General features: G+C 43.0%; 1 protein-coding gene and 1 long non-coding RNA gene across 5 annotated transcripts in view; both read right to left on the bottom strand.

Moving 5' to 3' along the window:
- The window catches only part of LOC121917130, a 9,564-nt gene extending 7,687 nt beyond the window's left edge, over positions 1-1,877 (bottom strand). For both annotated transcript variants that reach the window (XR_006100966.1, XR_006100965.1), the window contains exon 1: positions 1,031-1,877. This is a non-coding gene — a long non-coding RNA (uncharacterized LOC121917130). The remainder of the gene's footprint in view (positions 1-1,030) is intronic.
- A 1,550-nt stretch (positions 1,878-3,427) lies between these two features.
- Positions 3,428-16,666, bottom strand: part of VMP1 (vacuole membrane protein 1) — a 97,331-nt gene continuing 84,092 nt past the window's right edge. For all 3 annotated transcript variants that reach the window (XM_042442264.1, XM_042442266.1, XM_042442265.1), the window contains exons 11-12: positions 11,036-11,135; positions 3,428-8,646 (exon numbers count right to left, since the gene is read on the bottom strand). In XM_042442264.1, the coding sequence (XP_042298198.1) occupies positions 8,503-8,646; positions 11,036-11,135 (244 nt within the window). In that variant the 3' untranslated portion in view covers positions 3,428-8,502. The remainder of the gene's footprint in view (positions 8,647-11,035; positions 11,136-16,666) is intronic.

The raw sequence follows: 16,666 nt of genomic DNA, 5'->3' as shown, positions 1-16,666 counted from the left end.
ACCTAGAGATCCCTAGAGAGAATACTCTACTAGGCCTTTGTAGCTCCTCCAGCGCAGTTCTATGGTCAGTGTCTGTCAGACGTTGACCACAGAGTTGCACCAGAGAACCTAGAGATCCCTAGAGAGAATACTCTACTAGGCCTTTGTAGCTCCTCCAGCGCAGTTCTATGGTCAGTGTCTGTCAGACGTTGACCACAGAGTTGCACCAGAGAACCTAGAGATCCCTAGAGAGAATACTCTACTACGCCTTTGTAGCTCCTCCAGCATAGTTCGATGGTCAGTGTCTGTCGGACGTTGACCACAGAGTTGCACCAGAGGACCTAGAGGTTCCTAGAGAGGGGTCCTCTCAGGTAAAGACATGGCGTTTTTGTTATTTGCGCTTTTTCCATATTGTATTAATGACTTTTATTGGATACTTTCTGCATTACCTTTGCAGTTCGAAGCTGCTAAACAAAGACTGTTATTAACTTTAATTAGCCTGAATGAGTTAACTTGTATTAGTTGGATTTAGAATTTGAAGCTGCTAAATGAAGACTGTTATTAATGTTAATTAGTCTGAATGAGTTAACTTGTATTAGTGGCTTTTTGGATACTTTCTGCATTAGTCTTGCGGTTCAAAGCTGCTTAATGAAGACTATTATTAACTTGAATTAGTCTGAATGAGTTAACTTGTATTAGTAATTTTGTTGGATACTTTCCCGCCTGGATTCCCTGTGATTGGGCGGGATATAAATAAATCTATTATTATTAGTATTATTATTATTATTATTATTATTATTATTATTATTATTATCTTTCTGCATTAGTCTTGTGGTTCAAAGCGGCCAAATGAAGACTGGGAACAGATTGCAGGAGTAAGTTTTACTGTATTGTACGGGTCTATGACCGTAATAAAGATGACCTGAACTGTATTGTTAACCCATTTGTATAGATCTTGTGATATGGACTGGCAATGTCCACTTTGGTTTTGTTTGCTTCCGTATAAAGTATAACAGACATAATCAAAACATGTGAAAGGAGAGAAACGTACGGACAACTCGAATGAGATGTGGTTGCCCTTCGTTTCATTCATAAATAAAAGAATATTAGTTCAGTGCCGGAAACTGGACCTTGCTATCCCTTATTCCAGCAAAGTAAAGGATGGATGTGAGGAAAGGCACGTAGTATGAAACGGCACCATCTTTTTTCCCCTTGCGAAGTTCCTTTTCAGGAATGGCAGTGAGTTTATTATGGCCTTCGACCATGGCGTCCGGCACGCACCGAAAGCACCTGGAATGTTATCAGCCTTCCGATGTTGATGGTCAGATTATCTCTCTTTCGTCCCAGATAAGAAAAACACTGTGCTTCTCCTCTGCTTTCTTGGCCCTTGCTCCGGGAGATGCTCAAAGAAAGGGACGATCGGTCGCTCATGGAAGGGAGAAAGAAAAGATGGGGTCAACTTCTATGGTCAATCTGTATGGCAAGGCTTAAATGCACCCATGGTTCGGATTCAGGGTCGGCTCTACTCTTAGGCAGAGAAGAGCAACTGCCTCGGGCAGCAAAGACAAGGGGACGGCACTTCAGGGATGGAGCTGTCATTGTTGTTGTGCGCCTTCAAGTCTTTTCCGACTCATGGTGGCACTATCATGGGGTTTTCTTGGCAAGATTGCTTCAGAGGAGGTTTGCCATGGCCTTCCCCTGAGGCTGAGAGTATGTGGCTTGCCAAAGGTCAACCAGAAGAAGGTTTCCATGGTCAAGAAGGGATTCGAGATATAAATCCATCAGTGATCCCTTTATTGGACAACCAAAATGCATAATATACTTGTTGTGAAAGCTTGCAATATTGTGCATTTCGGGTGGCCAATAAAGGGTTCACTGATGGATTTGTGTTTGCATTTGTTAAATGGCCAACACACCTACCCCTGAAAGTGTATATATATATATACACACACACACACACACACATCCATCAAGGGATTAAATACACACACACACACACTATATGTAAAATATATATACACACACATAGTATATATACTATATAAAGAGAGAGACTATATATATCTATAGACACTATAGACTATATATACATATACATACTATACACACACACACACACATGTAGTACGTCTATCTATTGATCCATCGATCTATCTATCACCTACCTACCTACCTACTCTATCATAGTATGTATATAGTAATATATGTTGTGCTTCTTTCCCTCAGAACAATGGTCTCTAAAGGGCCATTTTTGGTGGTCAGGGCCCTCAGAAAATGGAGGAAGGGATGTCTCTCACAAGGGCTTCTCTTTACCTCATAACATCCCTATGTTCAGCCCTTCATGAGGGGAAAATATGGGACAGGCACGCATAGAAATGTGATATATTTATATATGAAGGTGACGCAGAAGGCCCAAACCTCCTTGTGAATTATTTTAATACAAGCAACCTAGACACACACATATATATGCTATTTTGGCCACAAAATGCTTGACCTCATATGTCCTAGGTTTAATCGAGGAAATGCTGGAAGGGATTTTAAATATCCAACCTCAGTTGTAACCGCACCAATGTATGCATACATAGCTGTATTTGCTTTGGTTCTAGTGTCTTATATTCGGTTGTGACTTCGTCCTACTTAAGGTTTTTAGGTTGCAATTCCCTTGCGGTCAGAGGCACATTGGTCTCGCAATATTCTGTACATTGGCGCTAAATATATACTGCTGCTCTCTTTCGGCCAGAGTGGTGTTTTGGTTTCGGTGTTGGGACTATGACTCTGGAGACCAGGGTTCGAATCCTGACTCGGCCGTGGGAAACCATTGCGTGGCTTTGGGCGAGTCACATACTCTCAGCCTCAGGGGACGGCATGCCAAGAAAACATTGTGATTCGCCTTAGGGTCGCCATAAAGTCGGATACGACTTGAAGGCACCCAACAACAAACTCTCTTTGAGCAAATTATAATTCTAGACTGCAAACGGCAAAATCAAGGTGTGCTTTTGGGAATTTTACATGTATGTTTCGGATTATCTTCAAGCCGTGGAGAAAGGATCCATAGATATGGAGGGCTGACTATACTTCCAAGCTAATTCATTTTACTGATGATTTAATCTTAAGTAACTTTAACATGTAAATTTAGAATTACTTTCCCCCAAAGAACGGCCAAAGTCTGACCTTATGCCTATCCAGAAAGTGATACATGATGTTCCAATTTAGTGACATTTGGAGCTCGGATACCAGGATCTGTGGCTTGTACAATATTTATATATCCTTATCTAGGAAGGCAGGAAGCCAGAACTCTAGTAAATAGTGTTTCGTAAGAACCTGAACAAGCAAGAGACACACACAATGTTTTCATATGTATTTGTATGCTTCATATGGATTGTATTTGTATGCTATATATACCTATTTTGCAGAGAATGCACCCAAATAACCAGTCGTGCTCCCAATGTGCAATTTGTATTCCTTTATTACTTGACCGAACATCAAGGCATGTATTTGCATTAGAAAATAAAAACATTGGAATCTCTTTTACATTTTCACCCCGTTGTACCTCAACACAGAAACATTCCCTCTCCTCCGATTTCATCTTTGCGTTTGACCCGAAAGAGGCACGTGAAACCAGATCTCAAGAGTCGGCATCAAACAAAACAATACTACAATCAATCTAGCAAAATAATTTACCTACACACACACACACAATGTATTCACACACATCCTTACAGAAGACTGATAGATGGATTATTCTGTTAAAGAGTTGCTGAATCCTTTAATAGTCCAGATTTTAACAAATCGAAGACAAATGTCTGGGGCACCTATTAAATGATGCACTGCAGAATGGTGGGGATGAAGAACAGAAGCTTGTCCTAATAAATTTACTATTACTACTACTACTACTACTACTACTACTAAGGAAGCCTTCATTTTTGAGCTATGTAACATTCTCCTTTTCTTAGATCCATCCTAAACCATTCACCAGAGTGGATGCCAAGGTTCGGTTGCCTTCTCCTAGACCATGAATGGGCAACTTGTGGCCTTCCAGACATCACTGCACTACAGCTCCCATCATCCTGCTGACTAAAGGTATTCCAAATTGCATACCTCTTAGAGGCCAATCCTGTCCTAGACCGATGACCGGAGATCGGAAGGAAGGTCCGAAAAGACCTTACAGTGCCCACGAAAAATGTTTCATAATGCGCACAATGGTTTCGCTTTTAAAAAACATGTACCCTAAAATGCATGCTTCTTATGCGACTGGCATCAGCAAAGGCAATCTGGGTGTGATAAACCCGGTGTAAGGAAAGTTAATAAATAGAGCATGGAATATGGGGCTGGGGACACCGCATTTTTTAAAAAGGCAAGCCAGTGTTACTTGGCTGGTTGAGAAAACATGCCATGAGAAAACACTGCATTTCCACATCCCCGCATTTGCTACATTTGAGATGTAGTGTTTGGACATGAGGATGGGAATGTGTGGCCCTTTGGGTGTTGGCGGACTACATTTCCCATCGCCTCAGTCCCTGCTGGCTGGGGGTTGAAGGGAGTTAGAGTCCAACATCATCTTCCCAAAGAGCATTGTTAATTCTTTAGCCAGCAATGCATTGCTATGGCTTTCCTGGTCACCAAGGGTGCTTTCAAAATCGAAAAGCAAAGTGAGACTCCATGTGTGTAGCAGAATGGGCATCAATGCCTCCTTCTTGTTTGGTTACTTCTCCCCCCGACCCCCCCAAATTTCTCTCATCGTCCCATTATTTGTCAAACATGAGAAATATTCCAGCATCACAACATGTAGATCCAGTTTGCAAAGGTACCACGAACCCCAAGACTTTATAGATGTCACTCAGTGTCCTTTTATTGAATGATAACAGAGAAGAAAGGTCTGGTTTTCAGCCACAGAAATGAACGAAACAGGTCAAACGTGTCAAAAACAACCACCGTGGGAGATTTCAGAACCACAAACAAATAGGCACGGTTAGTATAAATTTTGCGACACAACGTTAACTCTGTACCCAAACATGATGCTAGGGCCAGCAGGGTCAATCCACCTTAGTAAATCTGGGTTCACTATACTAGGGTGAGTGGCAACGTGCCCAACAACCATCAACGTACAACAATCCTCAACACACAAGTGACAATTTAAGAAAGCATCAGGGGCAAAAGGCTAGTGAGATCCAACACAGGCCAGGCCAATGCCTTGGTCAAAGGAGACGTGATGCATTCAACTAGGATGGAGAACTGACTGCACAAACACGGAGGAGAGAGAGAAAGAGAAATTAAGTTCCTTGGAACTAAGATAAATTAAAAACAAAGGTTTGGATCCAAAGGATGCGTCGTGAGAGAGTAAAATACTCTGGCTTCTTCAAGGGGTGGGTGAGTTGTTGCTTTGAGGTTGCAAAAGGAAGGAAGGAGGAGGAAAGTCCCCATTCCATGAACAGAGTTCCTCTTCCATTCACGGGATGGAGAACGGAGACGATGCAAACCAGAGGAAGCTTTGTGGTCGGTTTAGTCACAAACTAGCATTTCTCCCATGCTTCTGAGCTGTCAAAGTTTTTGTTCCTTCCCCCAGTTCTCTTCATTTAAAATAAAATGCTTTGAAAACCAACCACATCCACCATTTTGGATCCACAAGCTTTTTCAACTCCTCTGAAAACCTACCTGTAGAAAGAGCCTTGTAAGAAAGAAAAACAGTCTCCCCGAGACACATCCCGGGATACTGAAGACTATCAAAAGCGGGATCCGTTTCCTAAAACACATCCTTAAAGATACTGGCGGACGGACGTTGGACAGTTTAGGTTGACGGTGGGTAGACAACAGTCAAGATGAAAGATACCAAAATGTCAGACAGCCTACCGACTGTTGTTGCCATGACATCCAACAGTCAACATCAGTCTGATAAGCTATCCGACAGAAAGGTACAAGCCATGGAGGTGTCACAACGGGAGGCAGGCGGGCGACACAAGCAGGTGTGAACACAAAATACACACACACATAACACACTGGACAAGACCATTGAATGCACATCTGCATGAAAACCATCCAGCATCCCAAGGCAAATCCCTCTTAACATGGGATCCTCAAAATCAAGTTGCAAAAATGCTTTCGGTGTGGACTGCACCTCCCTATCTTCCTCACCAGCATGTTGGGATGGGGGACCATAGGTGTTGCAGTCCAACGCATCTGGAAGGCCCCTTGGTTAGCCAGTCCAGGCCTTTCTCCATAACAGAATTGTGTGAGAGAGAAACACAACATTTACTGAAGGGTGTTTGCTTTGCAACCTACAGATAAACTGTGGGATATGCTCAAGTGAAGTTGGGGAGCGGAAGGGATTCTCAAATTTCCCCCCAGCAACTTTTCTAAGAATGCTTAAAAGGCAAACCAGCGGCAGACTGCTCACTCAGGTTCTACATTATGAGAAAAGAAGGGAAAGCTAGTTAGATGGGATTTAAGGGGATTGGGAAACTCAGAAACCAATGAAACAGAAGGCACAGTGAATAGACAGTGGTGCGACTCTGCATTACAATGTTGAGGATGCGAGTCTGTACGGCGTTGCATCTAAATCGATTTGCACAAACGCCAAAATGGGATGGTGAGAAAGAGGGTAACTCTATAAGGAGCCACATCATATACTTTGGAAAAGTATCAGTGCTCATTTCTTATATATGGAAAGCTACCTGTAGCAACACCTCTCCAGGCAACCAGGGAAAGAGGGTCTTTGGAAGCCCCACCTGGAGATCATGGTGAGAGAAGTTGGACCTTCTGCGTGCGAAACAGACGTTGGTTCTTCACTAAAAAATAAAGCAAGATCATAGTCCTCGTGGTCTCAGTAAAGACCCGACGGAATGGTTTTTGACAAGCAACGTTTAAAAACATTCAAATTTTGTCATGGGACAAATATTTGTAGACTACAAAAAGAGTTGTTTGCTTTAAACAGGAACAGGTAAGCTGGGTTATTGTGAGTCTAACCACTAGCATCCAACTAGCAAAGTAATATAGTATTTTTGTGGGGTTTTTGGGCTATGTGACCATGTTCTAGAAGAGTTTATTCTTGATGTTTCGCCAGCATCTGGCATCAAACGTCAGGAATAAACTCTTCTAGAATATGGCCAGATAGCCCCCCAAACCCACAAAACACTATGGATGCTGGCCATGAAAGCCTTCGACTTCACAAAGTAATATTTACATTGATCCTTCAGGGTTTCAGATAGGTCTCTTTCCTTGATTACTTTTATGACTGTTTGCATGCAAAGGGTATGCTCTATCAATGAATGCTGAATGTACTCCAGGAGTTACAACAGAACCCAAGAAACACAGTTGTGTAATCGCTGCTGTGGTTTTCTTTTCTTGTAAAAAAAAAAAAAGGCATCTTAAAGATATATTTGAACGCTGTACCTCTCCCCGTACCTTACAAAACGTCTTCTTGTGCATTTCCCAACGATGCCACCAAACATGGCAAGAGTTAATGATTAAAAAACACGAACCAAAAAGGACAAAAAGCCGCACCCCTAAAGATCAGAGAGACTCGTCCGTTAAATAAATAAAACTAACCCAACCGTTTCCGGGTCTGTGCTTTCTGTTGCCTTGGGCCGTTCCTGGCAAAACCCAAGAACAAAAGCCTCCTGGAAGATCGCAGTAAAGCAGCCAACGAAAGGGACTAAACGTTCGCAGAGAAAAATCCGAGGAGGAGGAAGAAAGGGAAAGGACACAAAAAGGTGAAGGAGGAGGAGGAAAGGACGAACCGGGGATTGCTTTAAAAGACCAAGACGAGAATGTCTGGAATGATCCAAGATGATTTTATAGATTATATACATATGTATGTATGTATTTACCGCCTTACCATCATTCTAAATATACAGACTTAAAGAAAACCAGAATGCTGAGCAGCCAGATACCGCCTTGTCTCCCTGCTTTCCAACCGTTACGATATTTTAACATTTCTATACCCACCTGTCCTGTATTTGTCTGCTGTATACATCTCAAAATGAAAGGTAAAATTGAGAAATTGAATATTTTCAAGTACTTTTAGATATCAAAATGAGGGCCAGTCTAAGGCTATACCTGTTAAAACCAAGGTGGGCCTATGCAGTTCGGGAAAAGGTGTCCCTGCCACCCGTGAACGTTAAACCGAGTGGTACCCAGGGTTGTACGTTGACTAAATAAAGTTGCTCTGACCGGATTTAAAAAATAAAAACAAACCAGCGATTTAGGAAGTAGTAACTTCAGTGGAAAGCACCTACGTTAAAACGGGAGCTTGGCACCCGTTCAACCCGGATGACGTTTAAACAAAGAGCACGGACATTACCTTTTTACGTACAAACGGCAGTCGATGAGAATCGTTTAACTAATGGCAGAGTTACTACGTTTTAAAAATGACCGTAGGAATCCAAAGGGCAAGAAACACCTCCCGTCCCTCCCTTCCCTCCCACTTGTTCAAATAATGCCATTTTTTGTGTGTGTGTTTGTAATGCAAAGCTGGTCATCCCAATGAAAACTGGGGTCCGTCTCCCCCTTTCCCCTCCTCCGTTAAACTCATTTGGTTTTCTCCTCCGAATACGTCTGCTGCTGGAGGCGCTTGGCGTAACTCTGGGCCATGGAGTTGATAATGGACAAGATGAAATAGCACACCATGACAATGACCAACTTTTCAAAAGTCCAAGAGAGCCAGTTTTCACCCTGGAAAAGGCACAAAAAGAGAGGAAGAGACAGAATTCATTAACATTAGGCGGAACGCTCTGGATCAAAGCTTTGCATGCTGAAAAGGAAGAGTTAACACAGAGAGAGAGGCATGTTCCTTCCCCAAATGTTCTGTTCCAGTACTTCTCAGAGGATTTTGGAGAAAACCTTTCCACGTTTGACCTGGCCATTGACTTTAGGGACATATTACAAACTGGGCCTATCTTATTGGATACAGGGAGAATGGGATTAGAGAGCGGAGTTTATAGCACAGAAGTAGAGCCTAAGTTTCCATTTTTAATTTTGTCTTGAAGCACATGGAAAAACCCCTGGCATCTCTGTGCATGAAGATCAGTTGGCAATGGATGGTAAAGACTCTCCTCTGTCTCAGCTTTGGCCATCCAGGGCAGGCAACACTGATGGAAAAACATCCCTAACTGGCTTGGAAAATAATGTTTTGGATTACAATCCCAAGAATCTTCAACCCAGCCTAGTCTGCAACTTTTTCAAGCCTTGGTACATTGGTTGCCTCCGGTGTTCCTCAAGGAGAGAGATCTTGTAGCACCTTTGAGACTAACTAAAGAAAGAAGTTGGCAACATGAGCTTTCACAGACTTTCGTAGACTGTCTATGAAAGCTCATGCTGCCAGCTTCTTTCTTTAGTTAGTCTCAATGGTGCTACAAGATCTGTCTAGATACTATTCTACAGATTAACATGGCTATATCTTTCCCCAACTCTCAGGACAAGGACCTTTCTTCTCACACTCTCAGCTTGACCCTTTTTTAAAGTGGACAATGTCGGAATCTGGACTTTGAGCATGGAAAGGAAGGTTTTGTCCTCAGTGTTGAGCGACACCTCAGGTTTGTAAATTGCAGATTTGAAAAACCTCACATTGCCGCAAGCTTTGTAACGGAAGCCAGTGCAAAACCATGGCAGATCTCTCTTTCTTGGCCTTTGAGGATTATAGCTTGGTTAAGCTATGTCAAGGCAGGGTGTGTGGTGTGTGTGTGTGTGTTGGGGTATAGTCGTTTTTGTTGCCGAAGAGACAACAAAAAGTCTTGTGGAGGGGTCTCAAGACTCACAAGTTCCCTTTGGCGCTAAGCATTTGTGCATCGCAGCCTGCGAAATCCGATGTGCATCAAAAGCTTGCGCTGCAGAAAACTTTTGCCAGTCTTCCAAGTGCCTCAACAATCTTTATCTTTTTCTGCTTCACAAAGAGAGTTTTCTCCTATCTTATTTGGACAGAAGGGGTGAATAATTCAGGGCAAGCTGTCACTCTGCCTCCCTTTCCCCAGCCCAGCCTTGCTGCTGTTTCTGGCATTAGCTTCCAACAGTTCACATGCAGGACAAATAAATAAATGGCGGGGCTTTGCAGAAAGGGGAACCCTCTTTGGGACTTTTCGTTGGCAGCCTCTTCCAGTTGGCATTGGGTTGTGCAACCCGCAACTGACGCAGAGGGTGGGTGGTGACGGTTATTATCACGCAGAGGGTGGGTGTTGACGGTTATTATCACCGTTTGCTGGAAGAGGAGTTTGAAAGGGGAGCTTGCCTGGTATTTTGGGCATCCGCTTCCCTTTGGGTCAATGGAGGGCAGCAGAGACTGGCAAATCTCCCTTCCTTCCCACTCTCTGAGATCCAGTTCCCATTTTCTTATGCTTACTGGGTGCTTACCCATGTTTCTCAAATGAATTAAGGTGGGAGAGGTAAGAAAAGGATTCAAAGATAGCAAATCAACCCAGGACTTTTAAATGCATGCAGAGTTTGGAAGATTTGGGGGTTTTCTACATTTTTGCACTTACAATATTCCCCTCCACCTTATAAGAAAAAGACAATGGCTATATTTAAAGCTTTACATTCATCCAGTTCCACTGTAAGGAATGGGTTGCTTTCTTTGAATACTGTAAAGCAGGGATTCCCAAACTTTGCTTCTCCAAGTGTTTTGGACTTCAGCTCCCAGAAGCCCCAGCCACCCTGGTCAATGGTCAAGAATTCTGGGAGCTGAAGTTCAAAACATCTGGAGAACCCAAGTTTGGGAATCACTGTCTAAAGTCATCCTTGTCTAGCTTTTCAGGTAGCATTTCTTTTTTTAGCCCAACTATCTTCCAGCAACTGAGAGAAGTAAGTTGTCAAAAAGGACACGCTGCTTTGCAATGTGGCAGCTTCGAGATTAACCATTTATTGCAGCATGCGCTTTTGTGGGAAAGTCCGTGCTGCAATAAATCCATTCAATGCAAAAGGTGCCACATGCTCTCTTGATGCAAATGAGACCTGCTTTCTGTTCAGAGAGTTTGCAAGCTGGAGGAACTCAAAAAGCGTTTGACAAAAGAGGGGTGAAGTGCAGGACATGAGGACATTTGGGAGAAGGGGGAAAAGGCAAAGCATGTCTTACCTGGGGAGCTCCATCTGCTCGATGGTGGAGCTTCATCCGCTGAGCTTCCAAATATTCTTGAAAGGGCTTCTGAAGGGACGGACCTACGCTGGGGACAGCACTGAAGCCAAGCCGGACCCCCAAAGAGTGCAACAGATGTTCAGAGAGGGAAGAAAGGAAGGAGGGGAAAAAACACAAGAAAGACGATTTAAGGATGGGGGAGAGAGAGAGAGATGGAAACACCTTAACACCAAAATTAAAATAACTCTACAAAAATAATAAGGAGGGAAAACCCTCAGTCCCTATGAGGTGCCATGTGGAGGGAAACCACAAAGGGGAGAAAATAAGCATGTGCTTTTGGTTTCTTCTGCTTTGGGAAGGAAGGAAGGGAGGAAGGAAGGGAGGGAAGGGAAGGGAAGGAGAAGGAGAAGGAGAAGAAGGAGAAAGAAAGAGGATCAAGGCTAATCCACTCTGCTGGGTCAGTAAATAAAGTAAAGTAAAGTTAATAAAAGGAAGGGAAAGGAAAGGAAAGGAAAGGAAAGGAAAGGAAAGGAAAGGAAGGGAAAGGAAAGGAAAGGAAAGAAGATCGAGGCTAACCCACTCTGCTGGGTCAGGAATAGAAAGGAAAGGAAAGGAAAGAGAATCTAGGCTATGCCACTCTGCTGGGTCAGGAAAGGAAAGGAAAGGATAGGCTAGGAAAGGAAAGGAAAGGAAAGGGGATCGAGGCTAAGCCACTTTGCTGGGTCAGGAAAGGAAAGGAAAGAGAATCTAGGCTAAGCCACTCTGCTGGGTCAGAAAAGGAAAGGATAGGATAGGAAAGGAAAGGGGCAGAAAAAATAGGGGGGAAATGGAACTGCTTTTTGGCAGCCAGTGAGCCAGATCAGAGGAGCATCAGCATCAGCAGCCTGAAGCGAGAAGCCTGACTGAGTCTATCTGCTGCCTGTCCTTCCTGCCAAGCCAAGGCTGATCGGAGGAGGCTCTGTCCAACCCGGCAGTGCCCAGAGTTCAGCAGAGTGACTTCTGAGAAGTCCCAGCAATTTATCACCCAGGGTTCCTGTAAGAACTGGTTTGAACCGATCAGGAAGGAAATGACTTGGGCTTGTGTCATTCGCCCCAGTTTTTAAAAAGGAGCTGCCCAGGGCCCCCCCCTTGCCTTCTCCTCCTGTGACTTGAAAAGGGGCAGGCCCAGCTCCAACCAAGTCCTTATTCGGGCAATTCCTGCGTCATCCTTCCCACCCTTGGTCCACAGGAGAAGGCATTATTAGCCAATTCCACCAAGGCACCTCCCCGTTCAAAGCCTGGCAATTCGAATAAAGGAAAAAGGAGAAAGGCAATGAACAAGGGACAAAAGGAAAGTCCTGTACATCTTCGCCCCTTAAAACATTTTGTGCTTTATGATCAGTGTCTTTGGAGAGAGAGAGAAACTGCCACCGTAGACCTTGCTCTCCCCCAAGCAATAAGGAACTGATAAAATAAACTTTCCCAGATAGAGAGATAAAGAAAGAGAAAGACCTCTGGCTTCCTAAGAAGGGTGTAGAAAGCAGAGAGAGAGCTTTATCTCTGTGCAAAAATAACTACCTGGCTTCTGAAAATGGCAAATAATTGATGTACACTTTCCATGGAAGCTTTTATTGAGGGGTGGAGAGGCAAGGAGACACCATTTCTCCATCCGCCATCCCTCACTAGATCTGGTGCCAGACTAAATACCTAATGCATAGCCATCTATACCAATGATGGTCAAACTGGTGGTCCCAGGACTGGTTCTGGTGGACTGGTGGGCCAGAAATAGTTTCCAGGAAGGAAGGAAGGAAGGAAGGAAGGAGTTGTATATGAACACAAATATGGGACCCATCCCTGGTGGTCCTGGGACTGGTGGACTGATGGTCCACACAGAGTGTCCAGAAAGGATGGAAGGAAGAAGGAAAGAGTTGTAGGATGGACACAACTGGTGGTCCTGGGACTGGTGGTCCACAGAGTGTTTCCAAGAAGGAAGAAAGGAAGGAGGCAAAGAAAGAAACAGTTGTAGCATGGGTACAAATCTGGTACCCATCCCTGGTGGTCTCAAGACTGGTGCTGGTGGACTGGTGGTCCACATAGAGTTTCCAGGAAGGAAGGAAGGAGTTGTACCATGGGCACAAATATAGGACCCATCCTTGGTGGTCCTGGGACTGGTGCTGGTAGATGGGTGGTTGAGGGAGAGTTTCCGGGAAGGAAGGAAGGAAGGAAGGAATTGTAGCATGGATACACATGTGGTACCCATGCTTAGTGGTTCTGGGACTGGCACTAGTGGACTGGTAGCTCACAGAGACTTTACAGGAAGAAGGCAAAGAAGGAAAGAATTGTCGCATGGACATAAATATGGTACCCATCCCCGGTGGTCCCATGGTGGTCTACAGAGAGTTTCCAGAAAGGAAGCAAAGAAAAAAGGAAAGAAAGAACGTGTTGTAGCATGGACATAAATATAGTACCCATCCCTGGTGGTCCCAGGGCTGGTGCTGGTGGTCAACAGAGTTTCCAGGAAAGGAGGGAGGGAGGGTAGGAAGGACAGATGGACGGAAGGAAGGAAGGAAGGAAGGAAGGAAGGGTTGTAGTTTGGACATAAATATGCTACCCTGGTATCTGGGAGTGGTGCTGGTGGACTGGTGGTCCACAGAGAGTTTCCAAGAAGGAAGAAAGGAAGGAGGCAAAGAAAGAAAGAATTGTAGCATGGACACAAATGTGATACCTATCCCTGGCACACTGGGGAGGGAACTGTTGATGTCCTACATCAGAGTGCCTGAAAAACACACCTCTAGTCTTTGGAGGATAAGAAAATAATGTTAAAATGAAAGCAGAATCAGTAAATAAAATGAGAAATTCAGTTAACTGATAAAAGCATGATAAGGGTTTTTTTTAGAGGGGAAGGAGGAGGAGAAGGGGAAGGAGAAGAAGAAAGGAAACCAAACAAGCCCAAAGAACATCATAGATTATTTTCTCCTTTAAGGCAGTAAATGATGGGTAATGTCTAGAGTCGCCACAGAATATGGTTGACAAACTGTTTTCCAAAATCGGGGAATATTGTTTTTCCCCTCCCAAGAGATTAAAACCAGAACATTAAAATGTAAATCTCTGATGTCACTGTAAATACTTGATAACACAGATATGTTAGTTTAAAATTACAAACCCTCCTCCTTTCTCTCCTAAATTCAGTATGGACCCAGTGATCCGTTTAGGACAGCCAATCCATATCTTGATGCATATACAAGCATTTTGTGTTGTGCATAAATACATAAAATCTTTAAGAGAGGGGGGGAAATCAGCAAGGAAATTAAAATCACAAATCTGAAGTACTAGGTACTTCAAGAGTCTTTGGAAAATGCAAGAGCTGTAAAACAGACCATTTCGTACTTGTTTTGCAAATGAAGAACTGGAGGGTGCCATGCTTTAAATCGGAGGCTCGCTCTGCAACTGGTAAATTTTGCCTTTTAAGAAGTAAGTTTTTGGGGGTGTTGTTACTTTAAGCTAATGTAGTTTAGCTGGAGTTGTAACAGCTCAGGAAAGCCCGTAACCTTTTTAATAGACAAAAAAACCCAACCAAGACTCATCGCCCGGCAGCGATTCTTCAGAATGACTCGCCCAGCAAAGCGAGTCACCGGTTTCACCCAAAAAACTTGCACTTGGGGCCGATGATTTCAAATGGCAGAGAAACCCGGCAAGGAAAAGAGCTCTCAGGAAAGGTAAACTTTGGCTGGACCAAGTTATTGATAAGAAATGCTTAGACGGTGATCACTGAATGACTGGCAAGGATTATTCATCGGGATTTTGAACTGCAAGGAATGAAATCTGTTTGCCACCCGAAATTAATTGCCGGACAAAGTTCATGGCACTTTCTGGTGCCAACACTTTTTTGTCTCTTTCTCTTTCTTTCTCTTCTTTTGCCATTGATAGAAAAAGGGTGCGGAATGACAGCCTTGTAAATCTGTCCCACGCTATAAATTTTAATACGTCGGTTTTGGCAAATGAGGGGTCTGTTGATGAATATTATCCCACTGAGTACTATCTGTAGCAAAAGCATGTCTTGTCCTGGAATTGTAAATCGTATGCTTTTAATAGAGAACGCACCCCCCCCTTCCCAGTTTTTATATTAAAAGGATGCAGCTTCTGTTTACTTGGCTTTATTATTTTTTAACCACCCGCCTCTGGCATTAATAATATCTGGGTTATTTATTAGTGGTCTACGTTCTAATTTCTAATTTATGTCACAATCTGATTTCTAATTTGTGTCGCAGCCTTTTAAAATGGCAGAGAGAAAAAAGACTTAAGCAGCCAAAGTGCCATTCTATCATACAATTCAAAGAGAACAAAAACACATTACAAGAGTGGGAAAAAGAACTATCCAGATGTGTTTAAAAAGTGATTTGCGAGGGAAACTTGAAGCTGTGGATGCTTTAAAATAGGTATTTAATACAAATGTCATCTAAAAGTGATGGTGATAAATAATATTAGCAATAATTACAACTGGAGAAAGGACCGACAACTATGTAATGCAGCGTTTTACTGTGCAAAAGTCAATGCCCATGTATTGCAATGATGTACCAACTACAATTCATAGAATCACAGAGTTGGAAGAAACCAGTAATCTGCTTTTCTCCGGTCACAGTCGCGACCGTAGCATCGCGGATGTTACGTCATCAACTTGCGCCCTTCGGGAAGATGTACCACACGAACTGTGGTGCGGCAACATAGGTCCGAGTTTCCGGAACCAGAAACATGGGGACTTCCCTTGCAATCGGATGAATGGAATATGTAGACGAGAGTCACAGGTCCTACTCTCTATCTGGGTATAGAGATCTAGTTCAAAAATTGTTATTCATACGCTAATATTTCCGAAGAAGGGAAATACTAGCGTATGGATAACAATTTTTGAACTGGATCTCTATACCCAGATAGAGAGTAGGACCTGTGACTTTCGTCTATATACTCCATTCATCCGAAAGAAAGAGGTATACAAGTTTTGCTTATACAAATCGCTACGGATAAAGGGACCTTAACTAGAAACTGCAGCAAAGTGTCTGTTATTCTCTCCGGTTGTTATCTCTGGAAACCTGCAAACACTCAACAACAACAACAACAACAACAACAACAACCACCACCCTATCACTCCGTTTCTGAGAAATTATCCAGAAATTCTGGAAAGGTTTGAACAGGCATAAATTTTGGAATTTAACATTCTTAGAGATGTTAGGAGTTGTTTTACTATTGGATTTACACCCTTCTCTTTGTGCAAAGAAACATCCAGGGCATATATATCCCCGGTTTTGATATCAAAAAGAAAAACCTTAGACCGATTAATTAACTTGCAGTCTATATTAATAATCATATGTACAATTTACTTATATTTTATGCTCTCATGAGAACTATATCTAACATATCTATATCTAGTGTAAAAACACATTGTTGACCGCAAAACATTCTCTTTAGAACAAATTCTATATTAATAATCATATGTACAGTTTGCTTATGTTTTATGCTCTTCTGAGATCTATACCTAATATTTCTATATCTAGTGAAATCACATTATCCACTCTTGACCTCAAAACGTTTACTACTCCTAGTAAATACCAATGGACTGCAGCCTTAGCACTTCTAACCCTCATAGAGTTCAGTGAGAGA

This window comes from Sceloporus undulatus, chromosome 11 (assembly GCF_019175285.1).
Source record: "Sceloporus undulatus isolate JIND9_A2432 ecotype Alabama chromosome 11, SceUnd_v1.1, whole genome shotgun sequence".
In the NCBI taxonomy this organism is placed as follows: Eukaryota; Metazoa; Chordata; class Lepidosauria; order Squamata; family Phrynosomatidae; genus Sceloporus; species Sceloporus undulatus.
This window is presented reverse-complemented; position numbering and strand designations above follow the sequence as displayed.